This window comes from Pyxicephalus adspersus, chromosome 1 (genome assembly GCF_032062135.1).
Source record: "Pyxicephalus adspersus chromosome 1, UCB_Pads_2.0, whole genome shotgun sequence".
In the NCBI taxonomy this organism is placed as follows: domain Eukaryota; kingdom Metazoa; phylum Chordata; class Amphibia; order Anura; family Pyxicephalidae; genus Pyxicephalus; species Pyxicephalus adspersus.
In genome coordinates this window covers 139217936-139234729 of record NC_092858.1, presented here as the reverse complement: position 1 = coordinate 139234729, position 16794 = coordinate 139217936, and the positions used below count along the sequence as shown (strand labels likewise).

General features: G+C 38.5%; 2 protein-coding genes across 2 annotated transcripts in view; one reads left to right on the top strand and one right to left on the bottom strand.

Annotated features, from left to right (window-relative positions):
• Window positions 1-262: 262 nt before the first annotated feature.
• Window positions 263-7719, top strand: BUD23 (BUD23 rRNA methyltransferase and ribosome maturation factor). The gene is made up of 11 exons (XM_072416013.1): window positions 263-325; window positions 550-585; window positions 1111-1330; window positions 1408-1504; window positions 1582-1678; window positions 2398-2448; window positions 2694-2779; window positions 3188-3233; window positions 4298-4359; window positions 5376-5465; window positions 7205-7719. Exons 1-11 carry the CDS (start codon window positions 278-280, stop codon window positions 7257-7259), a joined length of 888 nt encoding a protein of 295 aa, XP_072272114.1. The 5' UTR covers window positions 263-277; the 3' UTR covers window positions 7260-7719.
• Window positions 7720-15141: 7422 nt separating this feature from the next.
• Window positions 15142-16794, bottom strand: part of STX1A (syntaxin 1A) — a 78572-nt gene continuing 76919 nt past the window's right edge. The window contains exon 10 of the mRNA XM_072428826.1: window positions 15142-16285. Within this exon, the coding sequence (XP_072284927.1) occupies window positions 16208-16285 (78 nt within the window). The 3' untranslated portion in view covers window positions 15142-16207. The remainder of the gene's footprint in view (window positions 16286-16794) is intronic.

The window sequence follows — 16794 nt, the reverse complement described above, 5'->3', positions numbered from 1 at the left end:
ACAGGGAAAAAGTTAAAACGAGGCTTGAAACGCCCGTCCGCACTCGTATTACAAGAATTAAAATTTGCCTTAGTTACGTGTCTTTACAAACTAGTATCAAGTTTTCTATGGACGCCATTTTATTGAAGACCATTGTACGTCTAGCATTGTTTATAATTCTAATGAAACGACAACCATGTGGAGACAAAATGGCTGCGATGTTTCGTCATCTACCGAATAGACAGATCGTGACATACAATCTGTGCGCGGACAGCACGAGTTTACAGAATTTGCAGTCATGGCTGGAAGTTTTAGGAGGCCGGAGCAGACCGGACCCCCAGAATTGGTAAGAGGGGACAAGGATGGTCGGCGAGTTTTATGCCCGGGCGTGAAATACAAGATTTGGTGTGTCAGAGGCGCCAAGTATTCATTGAGTCGCACGAATTTAGCCTTTTCATATCTGCATGATACCAGGGGGGTATAACCCTTTCACACCCCCCAAAAAATAAACTTCATAACTGTTTACTCTGCATTATCAGAAGTTGTAATTTGTGTTTTATTTTGTTTTAGTTTTACAATGAAGATGAAGCAAGAAAATACACCCAGAAGTAAGGAGCCATTATTATTGTTAATATTATATTATCATTATTTTATTTATATTACCCCACCTGACCGATAAGCCCGACCTTGGTACGGGCTAAAAAAAGTTACTATTTTCGATAACCCTGAACTTTTCTCCCTATGTTAAAATCATCACTTACCTGGTCCCGCTGTGCTCATCCAGCGTCGTGTTCGTGTTCCAGCGTCGTCCTCTAGCGTCGATCTCCCTCTCCAGCGTCGGGTGCCTTCTCCCAGAACCAGCGGGACCAGGTAAGCCGGCGGAGAAGAAGATGCCGGCTTCTTACCTGGTCCCGCTGATCATCCAACAAACTTTGCAGTTGTTTCTTTTTGCATATCAAAGCACAGCTTGCTCCAGAAGTTAATGAATGTCTAGGCTCCATAAAGATTTTTTTTTTTTTGCTTTGTTTGTGATTAGCTCACAGTGAGGATTTTATACAGTAACTGGCACCACGTTGCCTAATAATATGTTGAGACAAACATCTGTCCTAATTGCATTTATTAAAATAATGTACCTGTTCCGACTTACAAATTCAACTTATGAACAAACCTACAGTCCCTATCTCCTATGTAACCCGGGGACTGCCTGTATGTTATGTCCTGTTCATTACAAGCTGTGTTTGCCAATCTTTCTCCCATTCATTTTGTAGCTGTGGCTCGGGACTGAGTGGAGACTACATAACCGAGCAGGGACATCATTGGGTTGGGATAGACATCAGTGCTGCCATGCTGGGTAAGTGGGAATATATTCTTATTTGCCTTCATACTGATGTTTCAGTAAATTGGGTAATTGTACTATTTGGTCTGCAGATGTGGCATTGGATCGGGAAGTTGAAGGAGATCTGATCCTTGGTGATATGGGTCAAGGCATTCCTTTTCGTCCAGGCACCTTTGATGGTTGTATAAGGTATAATAAATCTTCTGAAAGAGTTTGAAATTAAGTAAAAGTTAAGTCAAGTTTACGTAACTTGTTTTATTTATCAGCATTTCAGCTCTGCAATGGCTTTGTAACGCTGACAAGAAAACCCACAATCCCCCACGCCGTCTCTTCCGCTTTTTCACAACTCTTTACTCTGCCTTGGTAAGTATATTATTATAGCAAATGGGTGAGAACAATAAGTGTGATTTTTAGTATCTATAGCGTCTAACGCAACAGCAACATTATTTATTGGTAGAATTCTGCAATATTTGCTGGTGCAGCCACAGTGGAAAATAATTAAATCAAAGCTTTATTTTCATTATTGGCTCTGATGAACAGAAATAAAAACTTCCAATGAAAATGGCTGCAGCTAAACCTAAAATGTGGCTGCACTGGATTTCATATCAGAATGTACAAAATAGACCATTCAGAATCCTACTGTAAATGCACATCAGTTAATATTTCTTCCCACCCTGTTCTAGTGTTGGGCTACCATTATTATTATTAATATTATTATACAGTGCCAACATATTATGCAGCGCTGTACAATAAATAGGGGATGCACATGACAGACAGTGACACAGGAAGAGGAGAGGACCCTGCTCAAAAGAGATCACCATAATGTTTTCATTATAACTATAGGACTGTGTATAGTATCAGAAGCTCTAATATTACTGATGTCTTCTATATACAGTACATAAACTTATTGCAGTTTGCTTTTGTTTAACATTCAATAGACTTGGGACTTTTATAATTCTTTACTTTTTTTTGTTTCTTTTGAAGTGATATATTTTGTTTCTGCTCTTTCTTGCCTGAAGTTGTAATTGTGTTCTGTGAAATCTGTAAAACTTGCTAACAGACTTCATGCTCCTTTCTGGTAGGCTCGTGGCGCCCGTGCTATTCTGCAGTTGTATCCTGAAACGTCTGAACAGGTTTGTACTAGTTTGTGTGTTTTTTTTTTTTTTACAAAAAACTACAAAACTACAAAAAACTTTCAGTTTAATGTAGTGGTCTGGTTATTGGAACTTTTAATTGCAGAATATATTGTCTTCTAATGTGGTAAGGCAAAGATCTGCCTTAAGGGGGCAGTAATGTCATTTCCAGTTATAGTGTGATAGCTGTAAAAGATCAGTTTGCATAAAATGTTGTGTTGATTTTTGTGTCTCTTTTCCTAAAGTTGGAATTGGTGACAGCCCAGGCAATGAGAGCTGGATTTACTGGAGGGATGGTAGTTGATTATCCTAACAGTACAAAGGCTAAAAAGTAAGTTTTTTTTTTTTCTTCCCTTTATACTACCCCCAGATTTTTTTCCACTGTTCTATTATTTTATGAAATGTATATTCTAGCCTAACATCTGTCTAGTTTCCTTGCAAGGGATATAATTGCCTACCAACTATTATTCCTCTTGGGGCTAAACTTTGCAGCCATGTACTTAGTGAGATGTTGGCAACAACATTTTTATGTATTGTGCCGTGCAATAAATACATTCATAGAAATGAAATTAAGGTTTTTCAATTTCAGAAACGTTCTAAGTGGTTGTGACACTAGTTTTTAAAATTCTGATGTCATACAATGATATCCTTCCTAAAGGTGGAGTTCTGAGTCTCTCCAACAACATATTTATGCATGCTTTCTCATACATTTTTACTAACTTTTTGTTTGTTTTTCCAGATTTTTCCTGTGCCTGTTTGCTGGTGTATCAGGGGTGTTACCTAAGGTAATTTTACCCAGACAGCACAAGATATTCCATACTAGCAATCTCTCAACTATATTACACTTCTTTTCCTATTCTACTACTACTATCCCAAGGCCACCATTTAGGTAGAATCTATTTAATCAAATTCTGCTCTCGGCAGCTCTCTACTAATGCTGGCACATTTGTGGTCTGAGAATAGGAGTAGTCCTTCATATACATTAGCTATTTATTTGCATGCTTTTTAGTACTGACTACAGTAAACTGACCGCAAGCTTGTGACTATGGTATTGTCTGATGGTATATATTAGTGGTCATCAACTACTGGTGGTCCGTGGCTCTGGCTGATGCGCACCATCCAGAGCCGCAAACTATATCCCCTGTATAAATTGCAGGCTCAGGGCAGTGGGCGGGTTATGTCTCTGGACTCTCTCAGACCTGTGATGGGAGATAGGGCGGGTTCTGGCATCATGACGGCACTCTGGGGGAATTTTCTTCCCTATGAGTGATACCTGGCTTCCAGCACATGCGTGTTCCAGTATCCATGAAATAAGTGGTCCATAAGCTCCCAAAGGTTGGCGACCACTGGTATATAAAGTGTATGCAGTAGAATTAATAAATTCTGGAGTAAAAAAAAAAAAAAAAAAAAAGCAATGATATACCACAGTGTCTGTCATTGCTGTCAAGATGCTGCACCAAGCTGTTCATATCGTTGATCTATAAGGAAGAGACAATTACTTAGAAATGGAAAATCCTCTGATATGCTTTTTGATGACATAGCAGGCAGGATGTGTAGAAGTGTTTCAAATACTAATAATCAAATAAAAAAAAAAAAAAATATATATATATATATATTCAATGCAGGGATGGGAGCTGTGGTGGACATATTTTTGAAGATTTTATTCTTACCATTGTTCTACTTTCTGATTTACTGTGACAAGTGCAGTACAGGTGTTTGGACAATTCAGAGGTGGCAGGCATTTTATTATATTGGTATTCCGCCAGCCCAATAAGTTTGTCAAGCATGGTGTTGTAATATTATTTATTAAGGGTGATTGTTGCAGAAATCTGTACTTTTTATGTTACAGGGCTTAGGTGAAGAGTCGGCTGACCAAGGAGTAACACATCAAGCTTCATTCGTCAAAGAGAGGTAATTTTAATATATAGGTATATGTCTTTTTAAATTATATTGTCATTATACATTTTGGGCCTGATTAAAGTTCTCCAAGGCTGGATAGGATACGCTTTCATCAGTGAAGCTGGGTGATCCAGCAAACCTAGAATGGGTTTCCTAAAAGTCGTTTGCTATTTGTTAGTAAATGTTTTTAATCCTGGACCAGATCCATTCCAGGTTTGCTGGATCACCCAGCTTCTCTGATGAAAGTGTATCTCCTCCAGCCTTGGAGAGCTTTCATAAATCAGGGTCATTGTGTGGTGTTAGAGGTGTATTACCTTGAATGGATATTTTTTCCTGTTCTGTGCAGTACACAGCAGTAATTCTACATGCTGTAGTTTTCCTTTTACCATCCTTTTATAAAATGCAGGGTGTGGTGTAAAGCCCACTGTACATCTGAGTTCTCCCTGCTTCAATGCAGCATAGATTTATAGAGCTGCACTAATTCATGTGCTTTTTTCTTTTTAAAGCTGTGATTTTGCCATAGCCATGTTACTTGACCCATGTAGTGTTATTGTTGATGTCCTGATAATCAGGATAATCATTTGTGATGAATTAGTCAGGTAGCACTTTGCTTTCTGTGTTTCTTTGCTGCTGGTGGTTACACTGTGCTGCCAGAAGATGGAACTGCTGAATCGTCAAAGACATTTTCTATTGGCAAACTATCTCTCCCCGCACCTTCTGCCTATGACAGATTTTCACAGTTGGCCCTTGTCAAATAAATTGATGGTAATTTACTCCACAGTTTTATATGTTTTAAATAATATAACTGTCTGTTAAATATGTATTGCTTGTCTATGTGGAATATAAGTTGCAATGCTGACACAGATGTCTGTCTGCCTATGCTGGGAGGAATCCAGTCCACCTTACAGCTTACAAGACAGACCACAGTAACAGAGGTTCTACGTCATGCCTGTGATCAGGTGCTGGCATGTTTTCCTGCCTCTTACATTTACAAGATAACAGAAAAATAACTATTCCCATTAACACAGGATGAGATTCAAAAATGCCAAAGGGAAATCTGTAAAGAAGAGCAGAGATTGGATACTTGAAAAGAAGGAACGACGCAGACGGCAAGGAAAGTGAGTAATGGGCAGTCATTTCTAATAAGTGAGGGGCCTTATTTAAAAAAGGTTCAAAATAGAAACATGTTTGCAACATTTTTGTTCACTTTTAGAATCCTGGTCACCCCTTGTATAGCGGCATAGTTACAGAATTTGGGTAAGATTTGTTCCCTGGTTATCAGGCTTCTAAAAGTGGAGAATATAGGTACTGTTATATCTCTAAAGTGCAAGTCAGAGGCTCCTTTTACAGGAGTGGAGTAGCCGGTCACTCAGTAAAGTGTTGAACAGATGTTGAAAAATGTCTTTTATCCCTGTTATGGTCTATGGCATTTTGTACTTTCATAGTGGTGAGTACTATCTGATCATCCATAATATGATGAAGAGGCTGATTGTCGCTTTATAATATAGAAAACAGTTCATCATTCTAAAATTGGACATTGTGTGTATTTATTTGCAATTTTTCCATATTTGCCGACAAAGTCTCGTACATCGGGAGAGCTCTTTTAATGGGATTTATTTGTGTTTACAGTTCAAGGTTCTCGGTTTAAGAATGGCATCTCTCTTAGAGCTGAAACCAAATCTTAAGTTTCACTTACCAAACCATATTTACCCCCATTTACACGGTGCTAATAATTCACTGTTTAGAAGTGGCTGCACCAGCATTCATTTGTGACTTCATTATACACTTTCTGTGTAATGTCTGTCTATTTTGCGACTTTTTTCCCCACTTTTGCAGTTCAATGCTAAAAGATGTTTGCTCATCAGAATTGTCCCTGGTTATAAATGTAATTTATTGAGAAAGCCCCAAAACATTTAGCAATCATGCTATCAAAATGTAAAAACACATAAGAATAGTAATATGTGATTTCTACTTTTGCGTAAGCCCTTATAATTCCTGTTTTCCTTGAACTCTCTCTGTTCCCAAAACCTTTTCTAATATATGTCCCTGGTTTTATCACAAGAGCCATTTTCTTCAGTTACTAGGCTACTTCACTGAAGAAAGGCTACAGTTACTAGGATCTGTGATTTGCAGAACATGTAGAGCAGTGACAGGCTACATTTTAATCATACAAATGATGGATTTTCTTACTTATATCTGTTTGGAATCACCAGTACTAATAAAGGTAAATACAGAGTTTAAATAGCAGTTTTCTATTATCCCAAACTCCCCTGTATCATTATTGTTTTATTTTGTTTATATTATATATGTTTCTTTCTGTGGTTTTTATTGGATACACAATTGCTCTTTTTTCATATTGTTCTTTCCTATGACTGTACTGTTGGAATTTACCTTTTGAAATGCAAATAAAATAGATTTACCCATAAAAGCAGGCAGTTAGAAATAGAAAACAATGTTAATGTGGAATTTATTCCAGCTTGCACAGAGAACAGTATAATGTATAATGTATGCTGGGTGTTTTGGTATTCATAGGTTGGCACAATGCAATCCCTAGTCAAAAAGAGTTAAAATCTCCCCAACAGGTGTGTGTGTGTGTGAATGTATGACTAAGATTCAACACTTTATTAACCGAATAAAGAAAAAAAATGACCAAATTCTGTACTGCATACAGAATGGAAAAATAAAAGATATTAGACACTAAATGGTAAAACACGGCTACACTCCAGTATGCATGCAATGCCTTTAGTTAACTATTGAGAATTTTTGAGTTACAATAAATCAAATTTTCATAACTTGAAACACTTATTTGTAATAATGAAGTTTTGTTCTAACTGGTGATGTTTCTTTCATAATTCAGGGAAGTTCGGGCAGACACAAAGTACAGCGGCCGCAGGAGAAGACCTAATTTTTAAGGATGTGACTGATGTGAGCGTGAAAGGAATCCAGCTATACATTATCGTGCATTGTGTTATGCCAGTGTGTTTACCCATCACATGAACCTGAAATACCACATACAAATGCGGGTTAAAAACTTGTTTCTAATAAAAAGAAGCTACATGGAGTGTGGCTGTACTAAGGAGGATACAGATTAGGATACCAGACGACAAATCAATTCACTTGCCTTCTGTACCTATTACAGATGTGGTGACAATTACCTGAAAATCTGGGAGTTTGATAAGGAAGTGCCTTTAATGTTGGAACATCACTTACATTTTACATTTTATAATGTATCTGTCAGACCAGTTTTCTGACATCTAAGTACTCCAAATACCATTCTGTCTATTGGCACTCCTTGAACTGGCCACAAGAAGACATTCTGGTTGCTTGTGCAGAGTGCAATTTTATGTTAAAATAAATCCTAAGGACAATGTATACTTCTGATTGATTCAACCATTTTTATTGTTTGTGAATGTTGGAAGAGCCACGAAATGGGGTGCATTTGTCAATGATTTGATAAAATATTCACTCAGCATTTTTGATGAAGATTCAATTTTCTATTCCACTACCTTCCGACTATTTGTAATAGTGTTTTGTTTTTGCATTTCTTCATTTCAACAATATTCCCCCATATAAAAATCACAAAATTCATCCAACTTGTCGCATGGGAAAAGTGAATTCCTGTTCTGTTATAAATACAGAATTTCCGCCAATTTTCACAAATTTTGCTCCTTGCACAATTTACAAACCATTTCTTGAACTAAAGTAAAGAATTGGATTGTAAAGTTTTTATATTTTTAAAGCTGTGAATTTTTGGCTTAATCCAGTGTTTCCCAACCAAGGTTCCTCCAAAGGTTGCTAGGGGTTCCTTAAGCAATGAGAAATTTGTGACTCTCGGGTCAGTTTAATAGATACCAATGATCTTTTTTTTAAGGGTAACATTCTTTCCACTGGTCAGCAATGTAGGAATCATTCTTCCTATGTAAGTATAGTAATTAACGCAGGGGTTCCCTAAAAACTTGAAAATTATTTTAGGGGTTCTATGTTAATGAGGTTGTGAAAAACACTTTTTTTTTTTTTTTTTTTTTTTTTGGTCCTTAAAAAAACAAAAAAATAAAACACAAGCTTCCTTCCCAAACAAACCAGCCTTGCATTCCAAACACGCCATCCTTACCTTTGCTGATGCCATACCACATGCCCTTAAGTACTGGGAGGTTTGTATGAACTGTGTTTTATCTGGAGGGAAAAACAACCAACTACCAAAGGACCTTGACAAATACAGATTGCCACTAGGCTCCTGACACCCCTGTGCCAAGGATTGTGTGTAAAAAAAGGGACAGTTCATCTTTCACCATCTCTTCCCAGTATTCTTGTTTTAGACCTCTCACTGACCACTCTTGTTTGTATGGGTAAAAGAAAATGTAACTTAAACACACAACATAAAAAAGAATTCTGATGTTTAGTAAACTTTAGGAGCATTGCTTGCAGTTACAGTATTTGCCCACTGGGTGTCACTTTTCATGCATTGCACACCCACAGGTAGCCTGGGATTCAAAAATAGCTGTGCAGGATGAGCTCAGCTTCTCAGTGAGCGCTGCATACAGCAGCTATGCCCCATGGCACTCCCAGAAAAGAATATATATATCATGCACATATATTTATGTAATATATTTCACTATTGTATTCCTTTTCCATCTCTTATTTTAAATGCTGCTTGTTCACTTGGTTTCTATACTTGCATAAAGGAAAATGTTCCCTGTACAAGTCCATCATTTTTGTCTTTATAGCTGGAAGCCATTTTGCTGTGTTGATTATTGCCTGCAGATCTGTAGCTCTGTCTTCTGATTTCGTATGTAAATTGAAGCATGATCTGTATTTGACTATATCCCATGATACTGGTGCTGGGAGTTTAGTGCATAGCTGGTATGCAATGAACAGCCAAAACATTAAACTGGAGGTTGTTGAGGTAAATGGCAAGGCATGAGATATATTAAGCAAGATGGAAACAATCAATTTTAATGGTGATGTGTTGGACGCAGAAAGAATAAACAAGTATAACAATCTGAGCATCTTAACAAGGGCCTATTGGTGATGATGTGGGTTGTTCCTGCTTTGCAGCGGTTATTACTTACCAAAAGCAGTTTAAGGACATCTGGTGAACCAGCACCAGGGTCATGGGAACCCAAGACTGATTGGCGCATGGAAGGTGGGTTGGGGCAGTTTCCTGGGTATCCTTTCTGGTTGGGTCCCTCAGTCTTTGCTCAATGTGTCAGCTGTTTTGGCAGCACGAGGATCCTACACAATAATGGGCAGTTGCAGACAAAGAATGGTGTGAGGATAAATGTCCTTTCGCATTATTTTACATTTTACTTGTGAAGAATACAGTACATGATTACTGACTATAACACACACTGTAAAAATGTCATGATATTGGGTTTCCCAAAGCGCTGTGCATTGTTAACAGTTACCATGTGTCTTTGCAGCCATTTTCTACCTACATGCATACACGTTGACATGATATTTTTCAGGGATAGGAGAGTTTTCCCAATGTTGACAACACTGGAATGTTCGTGCAATGTGCTTCACACAGCTGCTTATATGTTTGAACAAGAACATACGCAAGGGTGACAACACAGGAGAACAGTTGGGAAAACGGGATAGAACCTTTCCCCCCTAGAATTTCTCCTTATAATACTGAAAATAAAAAAAAGTTCAATTGCAATATACAAACCTACATAAACTTTAAAGTGAAAATCTCACCTTTTACTTTACCAGGAAACCTTATTTCCATACCTTCCAATTGGTTGTGTTATGTGGTAAGCAACTTACATGACCAAAAGGCAGGCTTGGAAGAAGACTCCAACTTCACAAGCATAATATTTCATTTGCCTGTATCCTTGAATCCTGAGATACCAACAAATCATCCAGGTTTGTAAACAATACATTAAAATATGGCTGCTTTCATCGCTGACCTGTCCAGAGAATACAGGTTTCCAGGCTGTTCCAATTGGCTTCAGTACTTTTTAGGTCCTGTGGCCATGGGCTTGGGCCTCTTCATCTGAGAATATTTGGAATGTAATGACAGGTGCATTTGACATGCAGTTGACCTTGTTCCTGCATTATTATGTATTCTGTAAAAACTGATGTATATAATAATAGACTGCTAATGTAATTTGCTTTCTGCATGATATATGATAACCTATAATTTATATACTTTACTTTTCAAGCCTACATGCATCTTCATTCACCTATGGTACAATTAAAAATAGGATAATTTCATGGGGACCTAAGTTATTAGCTTAACCACATATGTCTTCTGGTTTGTGACGTAATATTAACTGAATAACAATGGATAATAATAATTATAGTAATGATATGCCAACAGATACAGCATCCTACTGCAATTTCCTTGCTTCTTCTGCTCCCCATGTTACCCTAGGGCACACTAGTGACACAAATGTCAACAGGGGACGCTGAAGATTGACACTGCTGGAAGTTTTAGTTTCTCCTCATCAGTGTGGCAGTTGCAGGCATGGCCACTCAGAGAAGTAAAGATTTACTATTATCTTTTGCTGGGAGAATTTTTGATCAACATTTCCTAACAGGATCCTTTATGGAAGAACCACACAGGCTGCCATTACTAACTGCCTTTACCAGAACTACACTTTCTGTTTAAAATTTACCACGAGTCTTCATCCATCCTTTGTACTGAAATTAAAGGTAAATTGTACTGAAAGCAAAGATTTCTGACCAATCACAATAAAGCAATGAGAGGACAATAATGCTGACATTACTGAGATCATGAAATGGCCCAGTTGGATGACGGTCTGGCCTGAGTACTTTCAATCACAGGCTGAACAAGCATGCAGTAAGGCGGGTCAGAATGAAATCTAAAATACCAATGTGCATTCTGGTCCCAGGTCAGAAATGTATAAAGTAAGTCAGTGGAAGCAGAAGTTAGAAATGGCAGTCTGCATGTTTCCCTTATTACAGATTTACAGGCTTAATGACCTTACCACACAGTACTGAGGTTCACTATTTGTATTGAGTTTCTGTGTTCTTTTTGTGGAATTCCACCAAAATTTGCTTGAATACTTATAGTGGCCCATTGAACACAATTCCTTTCCAATCATGAGGCGCAGACTCAGTCTGGTCCAAACTGTTTTCAGACTTATTGCAATACACGCTGCATCACCAAGGGCAGATTGGTCACTGATCAATGCATGTGTTTTAAAATATAGACACAGCATGGTTTCCAGTAAAATTTGTGCTGACAAGTGATGATCCACTTTACATGTAATGTTCCTTTACTCTACAATCAGCAATTTGTGGGAGCAGTGACTGCTTACCAGAATGAATGTTTTAAGCACAAAAACTGTCTTTACTTCTCCATACACCATAACCCTGAGAAATATACTTCCAGGTATAGGTTGGTTTATAGAGCAGGCAATCTCCAGGCCCAATTACTGGGAAATTGGGCACAATGAAGCTTGCTGGACACTGTTCTTAAACTTTCAGATAGTTTTACCTTGTACAGGGATTTCAAGTCATTCTGGCGGCTAATAAAGTGTACTTATGGTTTCTACTATAATGTGAGCCTGTTAAAATGAGCAAAGTATAGGTTAACCTACGGCAACAGAGAGATGTCAACTTACTGTGATGTCAGGTACCTGCCTATACTTTTCATCATGAATGCTTCACCTGTTTGGCTGGACAGATCATTTTGGCAAGCAAAATAGTTTAAATATACACTGATTAAGCCTAATATTGTGTTGTTGCTTCTTGTGCTGCCAAAACAGTTCTAACCGGGAAATGCATAGACTACACAGGACCTCTAAACACCGAGATGTTGGCAGCAGATTCTTTGGGTCACATTACTTTCACAGTCTTGTCTTCATGTCCCATAGTGCCATTCTGCTGTAGTATCATCTTCAAGTACACACAGCCAACTAACCACGTGATCTAGAAGAAAATGTGATCCATCATCTTCCATTGCTCCACTGTTTGGTCCTGGTGCTCACATGCCCATTGTAAGTTTTCCTTGGTAGATACCAGTCAGTTTTTGTTACAGTAGCTCTCCTGTGGGTTAGATAATACAGACTGGCCTTCCACCTTCTCATGCAGATCAATAAACCTTGGAAAGTCATGACCCTGTATCTGGTTCATTGGTTGATCCCTCTTTAATCACTTTTGGTAGATACTAACCAATTCATACCAGTAATACTCCATAAAGCCTAATATTTGTAGAGATGCTTGTTAATCACTTAAGATACTTATGCTTGTCCATTTTTCCTGCTTTTGTTGCATCATATTCAGTTCACATTCGAAAATCTGGCCATCGATAATCCAGTTCTTTCAGTTTTCCAGCATAAATTTCGGATCGTATTTTCAATACAAGGACTGCAGTACACTGTTTGGCCACTGATGTTTTGATGGCGTTGTTCTGCAGAAACAGCTGTTAGGTCTTGCTTGCACTTGCTTACACTAAATACACGTTGAGACATCCCTGCTGCCTGCTCCCTGGAACTGTTCCAGATGTCTGCGGGTGCTGAGAGAGGAAGGCTGTGTGTGGAGATCAAAAATCCAGAATTTTCGAAAATCCGGCACACCTCAGGTCCGGAGGTTGATATCCAATATATCCAACACCCTGACAGGTGCCATTGTAATGTGTAAATCAACATAATTCACTCTGTCAGTGTTTGTAATGTTTTGGCTCATCAGCATAAACTTCAATTGTATTTGATAGACAGCCCAGTTCAGATTTGAAGGTGTCTATGGTATTGGTAGATAACACTAGGGAACAATTTTGAACACATTTTTTGTTGACTTAAATTTTTAAGCTTATTTACACTAAAATAGGTATGCTGATTCTGAAAGTGCAGTTAGTTTTCTTCTATCACGTCAGGTTTTTTTTCTACTTTTATATTAATACAATTACTGTAGCGTGGATTTGTATAGACTATTCATTTACACACAAGACAATGTGGTCAGAGGTTGTGCGCTGCTCTATGTAGTGAATAAGCACAATTTATTTTTCCACTTACACACGTATTTCCTTTCTTTCAGATCATGTCTGGCTCTGCTGCTTCTCCTTGTAAGTGTCTAAACAACCCTGATTCATTTTGTTATATCTGTGGCAGTTTCCCCATTCCCAGCCAAAGGGCGAACATCAGCACATTTGTAGGGCAAGCCGATTTGTCATATTTCAAAGGTACACTTGGTAATCAAGATAAGTCTTGGGCCCCTCATAAGGTGTGCAAACGGTTTGTCGAGGGTTTACGGATGTGGATAAAGGTTTGGCCAGAGCCAGGAGATCATTTCAGTGACTGGTACTTTTGTATAGTGAAAACTTCAGGATATAACAAGAAAAATAAATGTAACATAGAGTATCCCAGTCTACCATTGGCTATACGCCCAGTGGCTCATTCAGATGAATCCCAGTGCCGGTTTTTATTACACTACCCTCTCTTGAAGAACATGATTATGGTGATGGACTAGGTGACCACAATGATGAAGAGTTTGAAATTGAAGAGGACTCTGTTTGTAGGGGATTTGATCAGCATGAGGTGAGTGATTTGGGACTATCGAAGAAGGCTTCAGAACTCCTTTCAGACTGCGTGGGAAAAACTTACTTCAAAAAGGAACAAAGGTATCGTACTTTCGAACCAGAGTAATTGCATGTCTGCGGTACTTTAGAACTGACAGTGGCTTTGTGTATTGCCATAGCATACCTGGCTTCATGGAGGAATTGGGAATTCCAATCTATAACTCAAATGTATGGTGACTATTCATCAATAGCTCAAAGCAGAGCTTAAAGTGTGTCCTCCTTCACAATGGCAATATATTTGGGTCTCAATTTGCCATTCAGTTTCTCATTGTATATATATTGAATATGCAGACATAAAGAGAGTCATTGAGTAGTTGCAATATCAGCGACACAAATGGGTCATCTGTGTTGACCTTAAAATGGTATGCTTCCTTCTTGGTCAGCAACGCAGATACACCAGAGTTTCCCTGTTATCTGTGCATGTGGGATGGTCCACAGATTCAGCAGCTCATCAAAGATGAACATTTTATCAGAACAATGTCAGAAGTCAAAAAGAATGCTTGGTTATCATTCAAAGCCATTGTCAAGAACTTTCTTGTAAACACACGAGCAAATAATTACACAGAAATTGTCCAGAAACTCTTGAAGAGCTACAAAATGCTTGGTTGCAATATGAGCATCAAGGTGCATTTTCTGCATAGCCATCCTTCTAACTTCCCAGAAAACCTTGGTGCAGTCAGTGATGAACCAGGTGAATGATTCCACCAAAATTTGAAGATCATGGAAGGACGGTATCAGGGTAGATGGGATGTACATATGATGGCTGACTATTGTTGGAGCATCTGACGGGATTGTCGTAACACTGAACACTCCAGGAAAAGCTATAAGCGTAAATTTTTCCTTAACCGCTTACCCGAATACTTTTCAAATGTTTTAGTGTAAAAAAAATGTCATAGAGTAACAATAAATCCTTTGTATGAACAAAAGAAATTTAAATAAACAGTACATTCAAGTTATTATTTCATCATTTTTTTCATGCGTATGTAAAATTTGTATGTTTTTGACAAAAATGGAGGGTACCCTGTATCGTAAAAACTGGATGTGATAGCAAACAACTGGGGTCATTTCTGGATTCACCACCCAAAAATGTGAAAAAAACAAGTGTAAGATCTAACTCAACAAAAAATGTGTTCCCCGGTGTAAGATATATTTACTGTATATTTCAATGCTTTCCAGTTTATTCCAACCAAAAAATATTTTTTACTATGTTCATTTCTAGACAACTGCAAGAAAATGCAAAACCTGAAATATTTTACTGTTCCCAAACTCACATCATTTATTAAATGCCATACAAGGGCAGCAGACAAAATACACCAGGAAGATATAACACCAAATACAAAATCTCTCCGCACAAAGCATGCTGGTGATTAATCCCTTCAGAGCTGGGTAAAATCGGGTGATCTTTGCAGCTCTAAAAGGGGTTAACTCCTGACTGGTCCAAGCCGTAAGGCACATCAGGGCTTGGTTTACCATCGTCAGCTGGACTGATGGTGCCGTCCTGCCCCATTGTGACATCTCCACAGCTTTCAGTACACAGGAGTCTCCTCACACTTTTATTTGTCTGCATAAGTGGTTTAGAGAGAGACATACACACAAGTGGACACCTTGCTCACACAATTACAAAAGAGAATGTATGCACATAATACAAAAAAAAAAGAGGAAGGTGCGCCCCTCTCCTGGAGAGGAGTTGGTAAAGGGCAAGGATCACACAAAACAGAATCCAACCTTAAAATGTTTAACCAAACACTGAACCCCTGTCATGCAAAGGGGAGGCCAACATGGTCTGTCCCAGCGCGCTGTCCCAAGTTGTTGTTTATTCAGAGGGGGAGGGCTGTGGGGGTTACGATAAATAAAAGAGTTGGCTATGCTTGGCACTTTGGCCCAACACTGGTGTCTAGTTGGCTGTGGCAGAGACAGATTCTGCTGCAAACCTAAAAGGCATCTGGTGGGCAAGGGGACAGAATATAAAGGCAGTGCAAGAAATCTATCCCTATACTGATCCCTATAAAGCACCAAGCTGGATCCATCCCTGGAGGTCTGTCTTTTTGAAGGGAAGAATAAAGGGGTATCGCTTTGCATCCGATTCCAAGATGGAGGTCTGGCTTTGTTTCTACCCCATCCTCCCCCTCCCGCACCAAATAGTCTCTCCCTGGGCATGTGCGCTGGGTTACACACAGGGTAGTCATGCAGAGGGGCTCTCCTCTCAGGAAGCGTTTTTTCGCTGTCAGTCCCCCACCATCAGATGCGGCTTGCACTGTTTTCCGCATATTTCCTGCTATGTCCTCAACATGCAAACTGTGGCTGATGTCATGACTTCTATCCAAAGATCCCTCCAAACGTTGAAGCGATGACAATACCGAGCACCACACAGCAGATTATGATCATGATCTTCTTCTGTAAAAGGAAAGACATAAATGGTTAGCAAATGGTCCCCGTACAAAAGTATTTCTACTGCTATCATTTTTTTGATGTCCCTAATAATAATACAATAATATATTATTAATAATAACAATATTAATATTGTATTATTATTATTATTTCTATTATCTTGTATTTTAGGGCCAACATATAATGCACAGCTTTACTCCATAGTCTTTAGTCCATAGTCATGTCTCTATAAAAGGTATAGAAAGTAAGCATGGCAATGTACTCCAGCAATAAAAGAGCAGAACAACTGGAAGATTAAAAAATACAAGCTCTTGAAGTCCCCTTCGTATACAGATCATACGTACATTTATTTTTACCTATTTCTGTAGATCCTTGCCTATCTACTTTCAGAATCTTCTCATTTGATAAACGTGCTCCTTACACCTTTGCAGACTAAACTCCACTTCCATCAGGTGAAGACAAGACACAAGTGTGTATGATTGTTCCACCCCAGAAACAATAACCATAAAATCAGA